The sequence below is a fragment of the Papio anubis genome, chromosome 6, assembly GCF_008728515.1.
Source record: "Papio anubis isolate 15944 chromosome 6, Panubis1.0, whole genome shotgun sequence".
NCBI classification, from domain to species: domain Eukaryota; kingdom Metazoa; phylum Chordata; class Mammalia; order Primates; family Cercopithecidae; genus Papio; species Papio anubis.
Genome location: NC_044981.1, coordinates 71233144 through 71254377, shown reverse-complemented (window position 1 = coordinate 71254377; position 21234 = coordinate 71233144). Strand labels below are relative to the sequence as shown.

The 21234-nt window shown below is 34.5% G+C and overlaps 1 protein-coding gene across 1 annotated transcript in view; it reads right to left on the bottom strand.

Moving 5' to 3' along the window:
* The window catches only part of MYO6 (myosin VI), a 161474-nt gene continuing 140240 nt past the window's right edge, over nt 1-21234 (bottom strand). Inside the window, exons 26-36 of the mRNA XM_031667243.1 lie at nt 19835-20043; nt 18801-18879; nt 17422-17582; nt 15269-15295; nt 14848-14877; nt 11421-11459; nt 8141-8244; nt 7239-7370; nt 4923-4949; nt 2337-2555; nt 1-1804 (exon numbers count right to left, since the gene is read on the bottom strand). Coding sequence (XP_031523103.1) covers nt 1605-1804; nt 2337-2555; nt 4923-4949; nt 7239-7370; nt 8141-8244; nt 11421-11459; nt 14848-14877; nt 15269-15295; nt 17422-17582; nt 18801-18879; nt 19835-20043 — 1227 coding nt within the window. The 3' untranslated portion in view covers nt 1-1604. The remainder of the gene's footprint in view (nt 1805-2336; nt 2556-4922; nt 4950-7238; nt 7371-8140; nt 8245-11420; nt 11460-14847; nt 14878-15268; nt 15296-17421; nt 17583-18800; nt 18880-19834; nt 20044-21234) is intronic.

Here is a 21234-nt window from a genome sequence, read left to right as displayed (position 1 = left end):
TGGAAGAGAGAGAATAGGTCATTTATTTCAGTAGCTACACCTTCTGTCACCAATCACAGGGACTAAATGACCCAAGGGTGGGTGAATCTATGCAGTAATACAGCCTTCAAAAGATAATCACATTTGCATTCTCAATTAATAACACAGACACGACCATTTAACTCAAGACAATCATTTGCATGTATCATAATAAATAAACATTTCTATACTAAGACATTATGAGAGAATCAATTCTGAAGACAGTGTCTGTGGCTCACAAACACTAGTCAGCTGGGAAATACTTCTCTGAGGTAATCTTTCTAGGGAAAAAAGAAATCACTGGAATTTCATTTCAAAGGTTAGGGTCTCTAAAAACTGGAGAAAAAAGCAGTACAGAGAATAATTTTACTTTATAATTTTATTCTAAAATACAACAAAACTCCTTAGAATTATGTCAGCATAACTCCTTTATGTATTTTTGTCTTTAAATTCCTAATATGAAAGTCATAAATATTAGGCTTAAAGCTGCTGACATTTGAATCAATACTAACAGCACACAAATAAAACATTTTAAAATTATCAGTTATGTAAAACAAGCACTTACTAAATACAAGGACTTCTGAATTACAAAGCTTATGAAACAGGTCTACAGTTACCAAAACCTCAAAGGCCAAAAAAGACACTAGGAATTTCTTAAAAAGAAAGATGTAGGAAGCAGAACACTTGCTAAATCAATGAACAACTTGGACAAGATTCTTATACAAAAATCGCTATTGAGATGAAATTGAAAGAGTATTTGAATTCAGTCCAGTTAAGCCATTATGCCACCTAAAATCTATTTCCTTTCCTAATTGAAACAAAACTTATCTCAAAACTTTTAGGCATTTAAACAATCTGAATTTCCTTTATTTTTCCATGGAATATAAAAAGAATATTCTGACAGCAACACACATTTTGCTAGCAAAGAAAAGTAAATCTGTGCTGGATACTATTTAGTACCTCTTATCACAGAATACATCAAATACATTAAGGCTCTTTCTAGAATTGTAGAACTTAGAAGTGTTTCACTCAAACTAACACATTGCAAAGGAGTAAAATAATACATTTTCCACCTTTAATGGAAATTTCCAAAAATTTCTGAAAATGTCCATAACGAAAGTACACAGCTTTTCAGACCAAAACATTAGTGGCTGGATCATTTTAAGTGGCTTAGTTATTGTAAGACTGTAAGCTCATGTTTTATTACTCCAGTTATATGGTACTGTGCCATCCTTAAAAAGTATTTTGAATATTGAAAAAAGTTCTCTTTTCCTAGAGAACAATTATGATGGATTAAGGTAGTCTTCTGGCAAAGGATGAGAAACATGAGAATGTGCCCAAGTGTAATAGTTAGAGAATAATGAGAGTTTTAGGAGTTACAGTGGGATACAGAAAAATAATTTTTAGGTCCAAAATTTGCTACCATAATTAACCTTAAACAAATTCATCAAAAGCCATGATTAATAAAATCTGTTCACTTTATAGAAGTAACTCTAACATGATTATGGAATGGTTAAATCTGGGGGCACACACCCTACCTAAGTACCATGGCAAAGGTTCCCAGCTGTAAGGCTGGTGTGCAACATCTACTTTAACAGATTCTGCAGCATGGCTGTTGCATAGGTGGGCCGAGCCTGTCTGCTCTCAATCGCATTCTGAAGGTACTGGATGCCTCCACAGCGTTCCCAGATTTCTTCAAACTGTCTTGGCAAGATCTCAGCACCACGCTTCCGAGTCAGGCCAGTCTCCTCAAGATTCAGCTCACACATCTCCATGTCGTCCTTACCTGTATCCGTGAGATATCAGAAAATTACCATCTCTCTCTTCAGGACCATTTCTTACCAATTGTATTCCTGAAATACCTATTAATTCTCATAGATCTGAAAACTTCCTAAGACTTTATTTTTCTCTAAGATGGAAATCTGCTTAACAAAATCACTAGAAACAATTAAAATTTGTCCCCCATCAAGGACCCTTTCAATTTTAATAAACACTGCTATTGATCAAATTATCAGAGTTAATAAAAATGCTACATTTCTTCAAGCCATTACAAATCAATGGATATGATAAAACACAAATGGAAAGGTTTTTAGGATACAGACAAGTTTCTATGTGCTAAGAACATAATTTAATCCAAGCAATTTCACATTTATAAATGAGTTAATCCTCAATGAACTGGAAATATGACTTAACCACAAGACTCCATCCCTCAACCCAGAAATTTAATAAATCATTATATTATACATTAGAATGTTTCAGTCAGAGAGTTTATGATCTTTTTTGTTTAATAATTTATTTTTCATGTGAATCATACACACCAGCCACAAGTAGGATGGGTGGCTTGTCAGGATGGAGTTCCATTTGCCGGGCAATCCATGGTCCATCAAAATGGGCATACCACCAGCCTTTTTTCTTATTCTGAGGGTCTTTGTACTGGTCGGCAGGGCGGATGAATGGGATGCGGAAGAAGCGTTGCTGTCGGTTCATTTCAATCTCCTGCTGCCTGGCAGGAATCTGAGCTGCTGGGTTCTGCTGAGCTATTACACAGAACAAGGAAACTTATACCAGCAGCTTAAGGGAAAAGAAAAGAGCCTTTGATCCTAAAATATACCCCCAATAATTTTTTAAAAAGAAGAAAGGTCCCTAATAGTAAATTTAAAACAAAATGCAAATATTTATTGCCTACAAATTAATAAAATTCAGAGTGTTACTTCTTAGAATTGTCTTTCCCTTAAGAAGTTTCTTAGCATTGCAAACACACACACACGCACCCCACCACCACCACCAGCAACAAACCCCTATCAGATTCCCACAAATCACTGTAACAGTAACCTAAAATAAACTCATATATCAGGAAAACAAACTACTATTATTCACTAAATTTATATTCTTCCTCCAAAGAGTTCAAATTTGTCGAGTAACTTTTATTAGACTATTTATGATAGAACAAAGTAAACAGTAATTTCAAAAATCTGAAGGATGTAGACATTTGTCAATTTAATCACTATTTCCACAAAAAGTAGAAGTCATATAAAATTTTTTTCTTTTGCCAACAAATTTTAGGATTTAAAATGACCAAATAACACAGATATTAACAATATTTAGATAACCATATGACAAAAAAAAAAACCCACCTTATAACAGTAAGCATAAACTTTCCCTTAAAGATAATTACTTACTCTGAAATCAGATTTCTTTTGGAATAAAATCCAATGAAGTAAGTGCAAAGTATGTAACATTTGATTCTCCTTGTCAATAGAAAAGAAAAATCCTTGCTTTTCTACTAGTACTGGGCATTTCATTCATATCAATCTTTCATTCCTAGCTCAATTTTCATTACTTAACAATTAGGTTTTTACTTTATCTGCAAATGTAAACATTTCCCTGGGGCAATGACTTTACATCTTTAGCAGTATAAGTTTGGTTAGCCTGTTTAATATGTTTTATACTCACAGAACTTCAAAAGTGGACCAACCATTTACAGCAGCTCAATTAAGAGTCTCACTATGAAAATCTAAGTGTGTCAAAGAAATACTGTAAAATATACATATGATATAAAGTCGAGAACAGCTACATGGCTTCTGTAAGAATTTGCAAATACTGAAAGGATGAAAATACTCTTATTCTACTTTTTATACCAAGAAATAGCAAAAGCTTTATAGCAGTTGAATTTATTTCTTTGCAAACCAGAGAAAGGAAAAAGCAGTTAGCAAAGCTAAATATGCCTATGAAGGAACGAGAGGCCTGGTTTTGTTAGTAACTTTAAAAGTTGCATCACGTATTAACAGACATCTGCTTATCTATTCTTTCGCTCCTGTTTTCCCAGAGCTACTTACAGTTCAGTGTTTCTACTTTAAGTTTTTAAAACTCCCTACATTGTGGAAAATGTACTAATTCAAAAATAAGAATTTTAAAACCTTCCCTCCATCTTAAGTAGTGAATCAGAATTTAATGTCCAGTTTATGGGAAATTTACCATGATACTGATAGTCATTCATTAATTAACCTACTTTTTAATTTGAAGTAAGTCTCCTGTAAGTTAAGATACTGGATAAAATTAAGAAACTAAATAGAAAGTCTTTGATAGCTTCTCTTACTAATGGGAGAACTGAAATTTTGTTGGGGAAGACTAGAAATGAATACTTATCTGGAAAAACACAAAGATACAGACAGACATTAAAAGCTTGAAACTAATATTCTAAACAACTTTCCCTCATATTCAATTGTGTAATCTTCAAATGCAGCCCTATAAATTATAAGTAGCACTTCAAAACATAAGGTCCAATCAGCTGGAAAATGAATGTGACATTATATCCAAATCATTACTGCCCAACTAATTCTATAAGAGATTTACTGTACACTAAGGTGACTAAAAGCTTTTAAATTATCAAAGAATGTGTATCATAAGAAGCTATAAATGTAACAATAATCTCCTCTATTTAAGGAGGTATCATTATTAAACCTGTATACACTATCACATTATCTATAAAACTAAAATACCGTTAGACAGAAATGCAGACACCATCAGTGTTTGAAAATACAGTGACCAAAAACCAGCACCTAAAAGTTAGTCTTTATTCTAAAAGGTCAGCTGCTATGTTAAGAGTTTTGCTACAATAAGAATTGTATACTCTCTCAGCTTAAAATGGTAGTCATTTTCTTAATGCAAGTAATTTGATAAAACATTAATTTCATTAGATTTTTTGTAATACATATACATATTGGAGTGATCCAAATAAAGCATCATCTCAAATTAAAATATATCTTAGTATGGATATAGCAACTTTAACACACTACAATTCCACTTAAAATTGTAGCAAAACAACGTTTAATAGAAGTTAGTACTTTGTAAAGTGTTTTAACCCATCTTCCAGTTAGCTCATGAGTTACCACCCATTGACTTACGTGAACTGTTCAAAAATGGTGCAAAATCTGTGAACAAATATTTTATGTTGAAGAAAAGATAAAAATGCCAAAACTGTTAAATGAGCAGTTTTCTAATTTATAAAAGTCTTCCCATCAATTGAGGTGGTGACTGAAAAGTAAATATCCTATCCACAAGCCAAATATTCTCAGAATTACCTAAAAGCAGGTGCTGCTTTCTGATTTTTTTAAAAGGCTATTTTGACTGATTAGGCTTAGGAAATTTCTGAAAGCAGTAGTTACATTTGATAAAATATATCCTGAAAACGACTCATAATCAAGTTCTCTGAAGGCTTAATATGTATGTGTGGGGTTGTGTTCACATAAATTCCTAAATTTGTTCATAAACCTTATAGAACCCTTAGGAAATTTTCCTAATCTACTCTTTTGTTTTCCCAAATAATATATTACAAACAGAAACAGTAGTTGAACCGGCAAGGTGAGCCACATATTATTTGCATCTTTTTTGGGTAAAGCTAGATGAATAAGGTATCAAAGTTTGAGTCACAAATACAATAAATACGTGTATATTAATTTAAAATGTGTATGCCAAATATTACAAGAACCTCTCTTTGTTTTAAGAAGTGTGATCACTCAGATGTATTAATTTTGAAATACAATATAATGAAAGTCTGTCAAGCTAAAGGTAGTAATTATAACATTTACAGCTAAAAAGAACAGTCCATTGTCATTTTTTGCAAAACAAAGGTAATCTGTGGTCAGAACTCAGTACACAGACAGTGAACAGCTAACGTAATCATTTTGTTGTGTTCAATTCGAAGAGGAGAAACATGAAACTGGAGAAGAGAGTGGTGTCACAGTGTTTAGTGTGGCTTCCACCTGCCACTTCTTGGTTACAAGTGACCTCCCACTGCCCTTGCATAGTCCTATATTCCGACTGCCATCTCTTGAGCAATCACTGGCACTAATATTACCCTTATTAATAATAATATTGCCCTCACTCAATCTATTCTTTGCAACAACTTAGAAACGCTAAAATTCCACTATTAAATTGACTTTATTTAAACATTGCTTTTATTTACTTCGAAGGTAGTGAGGAAGCAAAATATAACCAAGAACTCATTTTTTAAGTCAACTTGGGTCCTGCATTGCTAAACTATGCTATCAACTGTTGGGAATACACCCCTTGGGGGAAAAAAAACCACAAAATATTAAATCTGTTGTCACCTTGATGTTAACCAGAATTAAGCTAATAAATTGTGCCAACTTAAACATAGTAAGTCCAATTATTGCTTTAAAGATTGAAATTACAACTCACATATCACACGTATTCTCAGTTAATGTTCAAGTTCATGCATGCTTTTACTAGGTTATATCTCTCCTGCTCTACTTTCCAATTTCAAGTATACACCTTGGCATTTTGCATAACAAAGTAACAAAATCCATGTTCAGGATCCCAATCAAAAAATCAAATCTTGATCTAGGCAAAACTGTAGTCAGAAGCAAGGTAGTATTTCTCACTTTCATATATTCACAGTATTGTAAAATAATGTTTGCAGTAAAATTCTTTTTGAAACAAAGGAATTAAGAGTGTAAATGGACAATGCATGAATCAATTCCTTTCTTTTTCCAGGCTATAACCCTATTCTGGGAGCAACAGAAAAGTACTTATACTGACATATAAAAAAGATAACAATATTGGGTATTTCAGGGAACTATTTCTAAAAACTGAGCTACATTCAATTTTAAAAATTAGAAAAAGGGGTGGGAGCAGTAGCTCATGCCTATAATCCCAGCACTTTGGGAGGCCAAGGCAGGAGGACTGCTTGAGCCCAGCAGTTTGAGACCAGCCTGGACAAAATAGCAAGACCTCATCTCTATTTATTTAAAAAATAAAAATTATAGAAAATTTAAAAATAAAAACTAACCATCATCCTATTTAGCAACTCATTTTCATATGTAAAATTCATTTCACATCTAAAGTAAAAGATGCATGGCAATCCTGACGTTTTCACATTTAATCTTGTGAGTGTGTGCATGTGTGTGTGTGGGTGTGTATGTGTGAAAATTATACATGCACACCCTCTTCAATACAGACAAGAAAATTATTGTCTGAATTATAGTAAATTCAATATATCTTAACAAGAAAGAGTTTAAAGACATACTCATAAAAATAATGCTATAAAAGGCCATCAAGGCTGTATTAGATTCAATGGCTCACAGTTCTACAGCAGGAGAAAATTTATATGGGACATTTTACCCAAATGTCTTAAGTACAGATACATGCATTTATATGTATATATTTTAAAACATTCAAAAGTACAGATTTGTTTTTACCATAATCAGTAACAGACTTTGGAGCACGTTGCTCTGTTTCAGTATTTCTCTTCTTGTTCTTAGATTTCCAAGCGTGGTACACCTTTAGTCTCCTATGAAATTCTTCTCTGCAAGCTGCCAGGAGCTCAATATCTATTGATTACACAGAGAAAAAAAAATGACATGTTAATTTATTCATCTAACATAATAATATAATTATTCTGTGGCATAAGATTTTTTTATTTTTAAATTAATGATACAAAATCAAAAGTAAGCTAGTTATTCATAAAGATAAGCATTTTATAATATTGTTCAAATTTACAGATCATTTCCTTATGTCATAATATCTTATATCATTTGCTCCACAGAACTCTGAACTAAACAGGTGTATAGGAAGGAATTGAATCAGAAACGTTAAACAACTTGTCGAAGCCCACAAGTCTTGACAATAGAGTAAAAAGTCACTGTGATAAAATACAAACTAGATTTATAAGCAAGACTTTTCTAATTATGTAGATATACTAAATGGAGGGAAAGAATATAGTGAGAAATTATGTACAATTATGATACTTTTGTTTCTAGTCATAGTTTCTGAATTCATCGTTCCTACTTATAGTTTTCTGAATTCAAACACTGTGATTTAAATAACACAACTATGTGGGATCCTCTGGATATAGTATTTTACTCTAATTGTTCTGTGGGAAGAAAAATAGCCTTGAAAAGAAACACTGGATTGTTATTTGTTACTTTGCATTCATGGACGAAAGATTCAGATAATATAGGTATTATATATACATATATATATTTATACACATATATTTATATATACATATATACATACACACACACCCCCATCCCAATCTATGTGTTTATCACCTATCACTATGAACATTTGCTATTATTGATCTTCTCCAAACACTTACCACAAGAAGTATTGATGGTATCACGTAGTTCTGCATATTTCCATTTACTAAGATCATATTTCTTGGTACCAGCAGCTGCTTTGGTAGCTTGTACAGCAGGACCTCTGTAATTATTATACATTTTTACATGTTTAAACCAGAAACATGAAGAAAACATTGACTAAAGAGGCAAGAAAGCATGCATAAGTTTGAAAACCGGAAACAGCTACTAGAAAAATATAATTTTTGTTTCTTTGACAGATGAGATTAAGAATGGCATACTAAAAGACAGCCAAATAAATTAAAATTTTCCAGCATGCCACTTGATAGTCATATTAGATTTTAAGTCCAAACTTTTGATTCTAATATTCTAGTTCCACAAACTTCCCCCAGACTTCAGTTTCAATGTTTTTACTAATGTATATATGAACTAAATTTAAAGTTTAAAAATATACTGACATATATTCCTCAAAATCAAAAAAGAAATCCTCAACACACTTGAAAGATCATTAAAAGCATATCGAAGTTTTGTTTATGAGCCATGAGGCTGCACAGTGCGACCACCCGGAGAGACTGCTGAAAGCTACAGACGGCCAAACTCCATTCACACACAGTGGCTCAGAATATCCCTGGGCCTCTGGATGTTTACGGAGTATATAGGTAAGTAGCCAGACCTGCAACCCACCACATTAGAGTCATTAAAGTCAGCTAAAAGAACGGATGGAATCTGGAAACTCTTACTTTTCTAGGCTTCACTGCTATAAGAACACTTAGAAAAGTCCTATAAGCAGACAAAATCCATACCCTCATAATAAGAAAACTAGTAAATTCAAGAGATTTTAGCTCATGAGGTAAATAACAGAGACTTCAAAGGGCACAAGTATTGTATTATGACCCATTTAGTAGGAACATTTGTATGAGGAAAGAGAAAAGAAATAAAATCCAAAGCACTCAATTAAATGAAATAAATTCAACTTTTTCAAAACAGGGCTACTCAGTACTTTAAGGCCTGCTTTTTTGTTTTTTTGTTGTTTGTTTAGGTTTTTTTTGTTTTGTTTTTTTTGTTTTTTTTTTTGTTTTGAGAAAGGGTCTGGCTCTGTCACCCAGGCTGGAGTGCAGTGGTACTCTTGGCTCACTGCAACCTCCACCACCGGGCTCAAGCAATTCTCCTGTTACATGAGTAGCCTGTTCTACTCTCTCAGTCGCCTAAATAGCTGGGACTACAGGCACCCACCAACCAGCCGGGCTAATTTTTGTATTTTTTGTAGAGATGGGGTCTCGCCATGTTGCCCAGGCTGGTCTCAAACTCCTGAGCTCAAGTGATCTGCCCACCTCAGTCTCCCAAAGTGCTGGGATTACAGGCGTGAGCCACCACACCTGGTCTTTAAGACTTTTATGCATATAATTTGAGATCATTAATCAGAAAATACGGGAACAATTTCTTTTCTGTAATAATACACTTATTTTTCAGCAAAAGATTACACTTGCAAATAGCAGACACGCAGAATAAGCTGCAAGACTTTAAGCTCAATGTAACAAAGGAAGAGTTTAAATACATCACATTTCAAGACATGAAAATAAGGTGGCACAAAATATTAAAATAAGTATTAAAAAACAAAAGTATTGCTTCTTATATATCACACAAGGAAATTCTCCATTATCATCTACTACCTGGAAGATACTTCCTCTTAAAGAGGGTTGATCAAAATATAATACCTGAAAATAAACATGTATTTCCTCAGTCTTTTACATTTTGAAAGATAACAGCCATCCTGGCAAGCAGTGAAGACACATACTTAATTGAAAAATGATGTCTGAGAATATGTTACTTTCTTCCTGAAGTAAAGGAAATTATTTTTTCAATATTAAGCTTAACAATGAAATAAATAAGGTGCCCTCGCTTCTTTAAAAGGCCTGCATATGCTTTCTTTCTAGAGAATAAAAAATGCCATTCTTCATCCTACATACTTAAAATTGTTTGACGTAGTGATTGTTAGTTACACATAAGACTAGCTAAAGAATAATGTGTGGCCATTAGTCCTTCCTGTATTTTTATGATTAAAATCTGTTTTAGCTTTGTTGCAGAATCTATACTTTTCATAAGCGGTGTAAGTGGCAATTTTCCATGTAGCTTTTTGGTCTTAATTGCTTTGCTCAAAAACGGCCAGCTGTGTATCAGCAAGGTCTCTCATTTCCTTAACAATAAATTATGCTTTTACATTTATTCAAATATTCTTTGTCTTTTGTACATCCCTAAACTACCAATCAATAAACCAAAAAAAAAAAAAAAAAAAAAAAATCCCTTTATTTTTAAGCTGTTCTGGGACTCTTTTCTAGGAGGACAGCTGAAAATTTGTTTTGTTCTTGTTGTTTTCTTTTGAAAGAAGAAGTAAACTGACATACAGACAGTTTTATAGATTGTCAATGTATATAAGGTATTAGAATACATGTAAAATGTGTTTTGATACTTTTAAAAATTACATTAAATTCAAATGATTATTGCTTAAAATATGGTTTTAATAACACTAACTTTTCATTCCTATTAACTGAAACAAAAGTACATCTACTAAAAAACATAGCATCCAAAGAAGTACATCAATGCAACACATTTAAAGGTTTCCCCACCTCCATTTCTGGAGTTACTAAAATAGTAAAGGGGTAATTTGCTGATTATTCAGACTTGCTATAAAGACAATCATGTAAAGAATACAACAGTAGCACACTGATTTTTTAAAATATATTAACACTATTAATTATCTTTATAACTTCAAAATTAAGAATTAACATGTTAGTGAATCATATCCATTTATAAAAGTAACGGACCAGATCCTGTTGGTGGCTCAATTTACACCAGTGGTTTTCAAACCATGTGCCATAGTGCAGAGCCCCTCAAGAGCCATGCTCTTCCTCTGCCTCCTCTTCAACGAGGCACAAATTACGGGCAGCACCACCCCAGGGAGAACTGCGAAATACTCATTTTGTCATGATGAGGGGAAGAAATCCCCTACTGAGACTAAGTTGGTGGCAGCCAGAGATAAGCAGTAGAGTTCCACTGCCAAGGGAACTGTCCCATTCAAAATGCCAATGGTATCCCCACGACTTTGAAGGAATACTGCTTTTTAACTTTTTCTTTGTTGGGTGGGGTGAGGGAGAAGTGATATTTCTTGTACAGAAATAAATATCACTTTACATAGAAAAAGCAGGCTACTCATGTAACAGGTTCTGGTCCAAATAATCAAAAGTAATTTTAAAATATGATTTTGAGGTGAACACTCATTTCCCCCAATTACACTGCACTAACCTACTCAAAAATTCTGACATTTCTTTGGCCATTTGTTCCCTACAAGAAAAATGATAACACAATATGGTTACATAAAAGGCATACTACATAAATTAATTAAAATATCTAAAAGTATAATTAAAATATATTTTTTCAATATTATTTAACAACTGTTTATAACTGTTTTACTTTGTCAATGCCTATGATATAGTTTTCAACAAATCCAGCCATAACACATAGCAATATTTTTATTTAAATCCAGTTAAAGTTATCTGAATGCCTCTCCATTTTTGCAGTAGCAACTTTTAGATAAAATCTCAGGAAAGCTTTTATGGTATTCTTTTACATACAGAATACAAATAACATGGTCTAAATCCATACAGGAAACTTGGCAAGATATAGATTCCATATGAGGATTTTTGCACCACAGTTGTTTAGTAAATATTAATTAGATAAGGCACAATGGTGGAAAACCACAAGCGGATGTATTTGACAGCGTCAGAGTTTAAAAAAAAATCTGATGTATTCAAAGCTCTAAAATTCCAAATCGAAGCATGCTCTTAAGAAAAAGAATATCAAAACAGGGACTAATGAAAGATCTGCCGGGCGCGGTGGCTCACGCCTGTAATCCCAGCACTTTGGGAGGCCGAGGCGGGCGGATCACAAGGTCAGGAGATCGAGACCACAGTGAAACCCCGTCTCTACTAAAAATACAAAAAATTAGCCGGGCGCGGTGGTGGGCGCCTGTAGTCCCAGCTACTCAGGAGGCTGAGGCAGGAGAATGGCGTGAACCCGGGAGGTGGAGCTTGCAGTGAGCCGAGATCGCGCCACTGCACTCCAGCCTGGGCGACAGCGCGAGACTCCGTCTCAAAAAAAAAAAAAAAAAAAAAAGAAAGATCTGAGGCATTCTGACCTTCCAAGGATAAACATTTGCCAAAGGCAAAAAACTTACTTTGCTTTTGTTACCCAAAAGAGTGTAACTTTTCTCAAAATTTGTTTAATTCTTTAAAAGGGAATGAAGTTTCATAGTGTTCATCAACACTTCTTTAACTTATTTCCCTGCTCTTTGCTCTTTTCCTTCATAATTATTTTCTCATTCATTCTACTCATCAAACTCTAGTAACCTCAAACCCTTCCAAATCAGTAAAATCATAAGAAAAGAGGATGGGTATATTTGCTTCGAGGTGCAATTTTCTGAACGCCTGCCAAGAGCTGGGACCCTGACTAAAGGAGCAGAAGACTCCTGTATTCCTCTTTTCTCATAATGAACACTGTCTACAATTATGTACGGATGGAGGTCTAAGAAAGCACAGTCAGAGAACAAGATATCCTTCAAAGCTGACAGTGAAGGACAGCAAAAACAAAATATAACACAAATACAATCTAATAAAAATTATCTTTTGAGCAATACATTTATCAATCTCTCTTTAAGCTAGTAGTTTCTCAGAATCTTCTCACTTTCAAATGCAGCATGATTTTGATAGGTATGTTTAATTGTATTATCACTGCACCTCAAGGTTTTTGTCTCAGGAATCAAGAGCATCTGTTTTTACCATCTTTTCCTCCTAAAGCTTCCTCCATTTCTTTTCCCATGGTTAGGTTTTAAGGGAGTCCATGGACTTTCAAATCTCTTTACCACTGGGTCTGTTGATCATACAGGTGTTTTTCTGCGTGCTTTGACAGTACAATGGATGGCAGTCTCTACTGATGCATTATCCTCCTTGACCCTACATCAAGATACACCTGACCTAGACCAATACACTACAACAAATTCACCAGACAGAAATGGTTCCTGCACCCAGGCGCTTTCTTCCTTCTGATTTTACCACACTATATGCAAATACAATTTCACCTTAGACATTGACTGCAGGACTTATTTAATTCAAGCTCAAATGGTTAACTATAAAGCAGTTACGGCAATGGAGGGCAAGAGTACCCACTCAGAGGTATTTTCAAAATTTGGGGCAGTATTGTGGTAACAACGATGTGTAAGTATACTCCTGTCATCTGCTGATGTAAGGGGAAAGGAATGCCAAATGTCCTACCCAAGGAAGAACTGCTCCATGCCCCATTTAACTTTAACATGTCCGTCAGACATACAGAGGTGAAAAACACATACAAACACATATTTTACATGTAAACAAAGTTTTACATGTAAACAATGTATTTTCTGCATGCCTTTAATATTCATAGAATTTTTCTAGGGATTACACAAATACTGTGTAATTGAGAGAATATTGTACTTGGCTCTGTTCAGAACTTCACAAAGGACTGTTCACAATTTCATGGCATGTGAATGCCCAACACAACATCTCTATATCAATTTGTATTTGTAGCTACAGCATTCATGATGATTCTATACATAAACAAAAACATCTGATCACTTATCATGTCTTCTACTGCAGTAATGCACAAGCACTTTCATATTAAATAAGTATGTTTTATTATAAATGACTATCCTTGTATTTCTACTTTATGTATATTGTTTGGACAGTTATTTACATAGGTTGCATAGTTTATTAAAAAAATTGTTATTGGGGCTGGAGTCTGATAGAGTTGAGAACCATCAACATAAATGTTAAGCTGGAGTCCTCAAAGCTATTAAAGATTTTATATATGTTCCAAAATCCTTATATGTAGTATACATAACATACATACAAAATATGTTTTATATTTTATATAACAAAATTTATACTCCAAATGTTACCTGGATTCTTTGTGGGTAGATTTTCATAAGAAAAAGATACATTAGCACCGAAGTTAGCATGACATATGTAATTTCAGATTATGAATTATTTTAGATGTAGCAGAATGAACTATCATATACACTGAAAATCAAATATTTTATTATTATTTATGCCTCCACACCTGCTTCTATAAAGAAGAAGGGGCAGTTTAAAAAAATACATAAAACAGGCCAGGTGCGGTGACTCATGCTTGTAATCCCAGTACTTTGGATCACGAGGTCAAGAGATTGAGACCATCCTGGCCAACATGGTGAAATCCCGTCTCTACTAAAAATACAAAATTAGCCAGGCGTGGTGGTGTGTGCCTGTAGTCCCAGCTACTTGGGAGGCTGAGGCAGGAGAATCGCTTGAACCTGAGAGGCAGAGGTTGCAGTGAGCCAAGATCACACCACTGAACTCTAGCCTGGGCAACAAGGGCGAAACTCTGTCTCAAAAAAAAAAAAAAAAGAAAACACAAAACAAAATGGGTGTTACACTATGGTTTAAGCAGACGATACAAAGAAGGAAACCAAATCATGAGCTACTGTGATTGAGCACCAAACAAGAGCATTCAACATTTTTCCTAGACAAGAAAAAGATGAAAAAGGTTATCGTATTGTCTTTCAACAGAAGAAAATAATTTAAAATTTACTCCAATGTGAAAACTACTCCCAAAAAATATCTACAACCTATTTTTAAAAAGGTAAAGGTAAGTGACATACGGTGTCATTTTGGGTCTTGTTCCATCATTTCTGTGAAAAGAATATATTTTAGTTAATATCGTAACCAATTGTGAACTGTGAAAATCTGGATTGTGCAAATTTGTGTTTCAATTACTTTACTCATTGATTTTAAAAACTCAATTGTTTCTAATCAACACATGAGATCACTCAGAATTTTAATATTTTTTAAGAATTCATTAAAAATGATTGGAAAATAAGGCATGCAGTGAAAATTAAAGAGCCAATACATTACATCTAGATTAGAAAATTCATACATTGTGAGGTTTGTTTTTAATAGAATCTGGATATTATTTTACAATTTTAGGTAATGTGAAACCATCTCTTTGCATCAAGGATCATATGTATAACTGATTGAAATTATATTTTAGAACATATGACATACATCGAAAACAATTCTTACTTAGAAGTTACTGGATAGGAATCCAAGCTGGAAAAGTAACTTAAAATTGCTTATTGAAGCAGAATCAATCTATAATATATATATTTTTTAACACAGCATAGAACCCAACAACATCATGCTATAGATTAAGAACAGTTTACTTGGTTCTTACTCATAAATTTGTTATAGAAAAAACTCAGTGCTAACAAAGGTAAAATAAATATTCAAAAACATTTAGCTACAGCGCATGGAGTAAGATTAAACTATCAAACATGCGATATCTGTACAGAATATCATTCATAATCAAGTGCTAATGCTTGTAGTTCAGAGTATAAAATCACCACGACGTCCAGAAGGGAAGGAGCTCATGAGGACCTGAGGGTCAGAGAAAGCTTCCCGGAGAGCTGACAGAAAGGATTTGGAGGGCATTCCTCATACCATCCCTAGGTCTGAACCACAGAACTAAAACTAGCTCTTCTGCCTTTCAAGTCATAATGATTTGAATACCTCCTCTTTACTTAATATGGTCCCATTATCTAGCTAATTCTGCTTAACTTAAATTACAGGTAATTTGTTTATGCCAAACAAATTTGAATGGTCCACTCTTTCTGAGAGACTACTCAACCTGGAAGAAGTGTACCTGTCTGAAGATGGGAAGGGTCCACATATGAGCCAGTATCTTGTATAGAGTATATGGAATGGCACTGGATATAGCTTGATATTTCAAGTGCATAAACATAAAGCTTGACAGTAAGTACCAATAATGACTACATTAACAAGTCCCTGAGAAATTGACTTCTGCCATAATAAAACCAACTCTGTCAACTGCAGTATTTCCTCACAGACATCAGGGATAGCAGCTGTAAAAGTTTGGTTCATTTAAGAGCCTGCCCTAGGCGGCTAGTCAGTTACACATAAAGGCTCCCAATCATGCTGACATAACACAGGTGGAAGGAATACAACAGCAGCTGAGCTGAGTCTGCATTTATAAAAGCCCTATCTGGGCTAAAATATTTTAATTATAGTGAAATCTTAAAAAGCCCAAATATTAGACTCAAACCCAAGAGCTTAATAATTATAACATCTTTTGTTCATACAGCCATATTCAGTTTATTCACAGTATAATGTATGTTAATATACAAGCAGTCCCAGAGCTCCCCAATACAATCACATACTATTTGGTTGATGCAAAAGTTATTGCAGCTTTACCCATGCCAAAAACCGCAATTACTTTCGCACCAACCTAACAGAAAAAACGTGAAGGCAACTCTATATGCCCCTTTCCTTCCCTGTCTTTTGTTTTTTTGCTAAATACTCCATTACATTGCAATTTGATCCTTTCACAAGGAAACATCGCCATCTAGTGGTTGTACTCTATATTTCGTCATAAACTGCTTTTAAGTTCTGAAAAGCATGCTTACGTGTCTATGTGCCTCTCAATATATACACAACATATATATACCTACATACAAAGGAACCTCACAAATTAGTTTTATTATAAATAATCAAAATAATTAATGCTTCTACATACTAATTTTTTTAAACAATGATTCTATAAAAGCTTTCTCCAAATTTTAATAAGAGCTTCCAAATTCCTACACACTCCACTATAGTGAAGTGCTTAGAGATAATTCAGAAACCCTAGAAGCCAAAATATTTCAATGAATTTAAGTCTCCCTTCTTGGAAAGGGAAACTCATTTATTCTGAGGCACTGCAGAGTGCATTTCTCATTTCAACTAACAGGATGTTTACCATATTAAATTTTTTTGCATTAGAAAAATCTCAACTACAAATACATTAAACTGCATTATATAACACAGTCACTTATTTCGATGCCAGTGTTTGATGACAGGTATTTAGAAATTAGGTGCCTACCTAATATACTACATTCTTAAACAATTTCAGGGTAAAAGTTAATATGTTTTCTTAACAGAGTACTCATTAGTGAAATTTTAGTCTTATTTTTCAATAGTTTATTAATTTGATGAAAAACCAATTATTTCATTCACTTGAGTATGAAAGCTGATACAAATAATTTTAACATTATTTTAGCTCAAATATACCAGGGCCTTCAGAATATGATTTTCTCCTATTCCCTTTTGCATGGAAATGAGAGGCAGAGGTAGAAAAAGCAAAGGAGAGAGCGCTATACCCCACCCAGGGGCCCCAGTACCTCCGCAGTGCCAGGTCGGCCTGGGCCTCATCACTGATGAGCTCGGCTTCACTCTGGGCAATCCTCAGGGCCAGCTCCCGGTCCCTGCGCTCCTGCTCCAGAACCGCTTGCTGCTGGGATTCCTCCTCCTTCTGTCGGGCCAGCTGTGCCTCCACTTCAGCCTGACAAGGGCAGAAAGCCATTTCACCAAGAGTTCTTCACTTGTTTACTTGATCGCTCCCCTTACTACTTAAAATAAAAGGGAAGGCATAACTGCCCCCATACAAGTTCTTTACTAAGGAATTGCTTAAGCACAGATCTCTTCAGTCTCTATTTTCTTCTTTATTATAATTAATGCTTCAAACACATCCCCATTTTGCCTCTTTCCCAAGACCAAGAGAAGGCAGAAGAACCACAGCTTCACAATTCTATGACTATAAATATTAGTGTCCCAAACATCATATGAGTATCTTAGGCATCCCATTAACACTAGCACCTACAGAGCAGATGTCAGGAATTTAAAGTTTGGGTTATGCTTAGGATATATTATGAAAGCCATGACAAACAGAAACTCAAATACATGAGCAATTTATTCTTAACAAGGGACTTTTTAAAAACTAGGGGTGGAGAGAGAATCTCAATCCTAATTTATTAATACCAGTATCTACAAAGTTGTATGATATTTTAAAACTTAACATTTTAAGTGAATTTTCATTTGACTCTCCACTAGGTACAATAACAATTATTAATATTTATTGAGGTACACAGTGTTCAAAATGCTTTAACATGTATTAACTATCAAATGCTCGCAACTATTATCTATCCACATTCTACAAAGAGAAAACTGTGACCCAAGTTACTCACTATAATCTGTACAATGTTACAATTTCTGTCAGTGACTGATCCTGGATTTGAACCCACTTCCCTAGTTCCAAAGTCCATTCCCACAACCACTTCAAAAACTGGCCTTTGGTCTCTGGGATAAACTAGTAACAGCTTATCTAGCGAATCAAGATCTCATTTACACTTCCTTTGTAGGTTCCATTTTATTTTATTTTATTTTATTTATTTATTTTTGAGACAGAGTCTCACTCTGTTGCCCAGGCTGGAGTGCAGTGGTGCCATCTCGGCTCACTGCAAGCTCCGCCTCCCAGGTTCACATCATTCTCCTGCCTCAACCTCCCAATTAGGTGGGACTACAAGTGCCCGTCACCACACCCAGCTAATTTGGTTTTTTTAGTGGAGATGGGGTTTCACCACGTTAGCCAGGATGGTCTCGATCTTCTGACCTCGTGATCCGTCCGCCTTGGCCTCCCAAAGAGCTGGGATTACAGGCATGAGCCACAGCGCCCGGCCTGTAGGTTTCATTTTAATAGAAATTCAATCCAGTAAGTACGTACTTGAATACGTTTTTCATCATCTTCCCTTTTCTTTCTCTCTTCTTCTTCTTGTTTTCTCTTTGCTTCCATCTCAAGTTTCCTAATAAAAAATAGAAAACTCTTCAAAAATTTAACAGAAAATAAGGAATCCTTCAGAAGACAATTTAACTATTATTTACTAATAAAGGCAACAGATTGGGAATGCAAATTAACCTCCTGGCCACATATATCAACTTATTTTGAATAAAATAAAATTTAACTCTATTGACAATAATTCTTAAATAAAACAAATGTAATTGTATTCTATAACTTTTAACATCTCTAGATTAATGTGATTACAAAGCCTGGCTGTAAGGTCCTGATTAAAGCTGCTTCCCTTTACTCCCTCTCCAACTCAACAACTCATCCATTCTCTCTACCCTATCATGGCAATCTTTCAAAATGTTACCAGTTTTAAAACTGCAGAAAAGTAGGAATGTCATTTACCTAGCTTAGAAAACAATAAACAAATCATAGCTTTAAAAAGAAGAAAATCCTCAGGTATAAGAGTCTAACTAAAATTCAGATTATAGTTAAAATTATTTTATGTTATCATTATTATAAAATGAGCTTATTTTCTCAATTTTCAAACTTATTACAAAATTAGTTCATTAAAATAAGAACACCGTTTTAAGAACTGTCAACTTCGCACGGTTGCTCACGCCTGTAATCCCAGCACTTTGGGAGGCCGAGGCGGGCGGATCCCCTGAGGTCAGGAGTTTGAGACCAGCCTAGCCAACACAGTGAAACCCCGTCTCTAATACAAATACAAAAATTAGCCAGGCGTGGTGGTGTGTGCCTGTAGTCCCATCTACTCAGGAGGTGAGGCAGGAGAATCAATTGAACCCGAGAGGCAGAGTGCAGTAAGCCGAGATCACGCCACTGCACTCCAGCCTGGGTGACAGAGCGAGACCCTGTCTCAAAAACAAAACAAAAAAAAGAACTGTCATTAACCACTGTGAATACCAATAATTCACTATTTAAGTCTCTTATTCAAAATAATATAAATGCCTCACATCCGCCTTTCCTCCTCTTCCTTTCTTCGACGTTTTTCATCTTCTTCACGTCTTTTTCTTTCCTTTTCCATTTCTTCTTGAATACGCCTCAGCCTTTCTGCTTCCTCTTCCTGCTGTTTTTTTTTCTGTAATGCACTGAGGAGTTGCTCTGAGCTTTTAACCAGTGCATCATATTCTTTCTGTATTTGTTCCCGTGTCATCATAGTGGACTTTAAAAAATAATAGGTACGTAAAAGCTTATTTCTTCTGTTGCACAACAATGTGAATATACTTAACAATACTGAACTATAAACTCAAAAATGGTTAAGATAAATTTTACGTTTTTATTTTTTTTTTACAATTTAAAATAAAAAACTACTCCAGTATGCAAATACAGCAAAAACTAGGTAAGATGGTAAGCAATATGTCCGTTATCTTTGCTATACTGTTTGTACATTAAATACTATTCAAAAAATCTTTTATGTTATCTCTGCACACAAGTATTAGACATCAATTAGACAGGTGTACTGTGGACAAGGTAATATATTGCAGTTAAAAATTATTTCTAGGCCGGGTATGGTGGCTCATGCCTGTAATCCCAGCCCTTTGGGAGGCCGAGGTGGGCAGATCACCTGAGGTCAGGAGTTCGAGACCAGCCTGGCCAACATAGTGAAATCCTGTCTCTAACAAAAAAAATACAAAAATTAGCCAGGCATGGTGGTACACACCTGTAGTCCCAGCTACTCGGGAGGCTGAGGCAGGAGAATTGCTTGAACCCAGGAGGCGGAGGTTACAGTGTACCAAGATCACGCCACTGCACTCCAGCCTGCACAACACAGCAAGACTCTTGTCTCAAAAAGAAAACAATATTTCTTAAGTAATGATCAGCTAATTTAGCAAGAGTTTACTACTACTTTATAACAATGTTCAAATAGTACCTAGAGAATACTTTTAAAATTACTAAATATATCCAAAATTATTAGATGATTTCGCCTTCAGAAAATGTGGGTGGGTTAATTTATAATACCACATAAACAAGGATGGCCCTTGACAGATTTATAAAATCAGCTGAGTCTATTTATAGCATTTTCATTTTCCTCCAGATCTTTTTTTCCTTTCTACCTCCAAGATTGCCATTGTTTACATAAAGTATCTGCAGAAAACATAAAATGCTCACATTAAGATATTTATTATATCCCACATACTTGCGCTGACCTATGAAACTGAGAAAAAGCATTAAAACTCTAAAATATAATTGAGGAAAAGATACAAAATGTAATTAATGAAATATGAAATATAATTAACAAACACAGAAAAGTCTTCAATTCCACTAGTAATCAAATAAATAAAAATCAAAACAAAAAAAGGGGTCCCATTTTTTTCCCACAAAATTGGAGAGGAAATTGCTATTTTCACAAAAT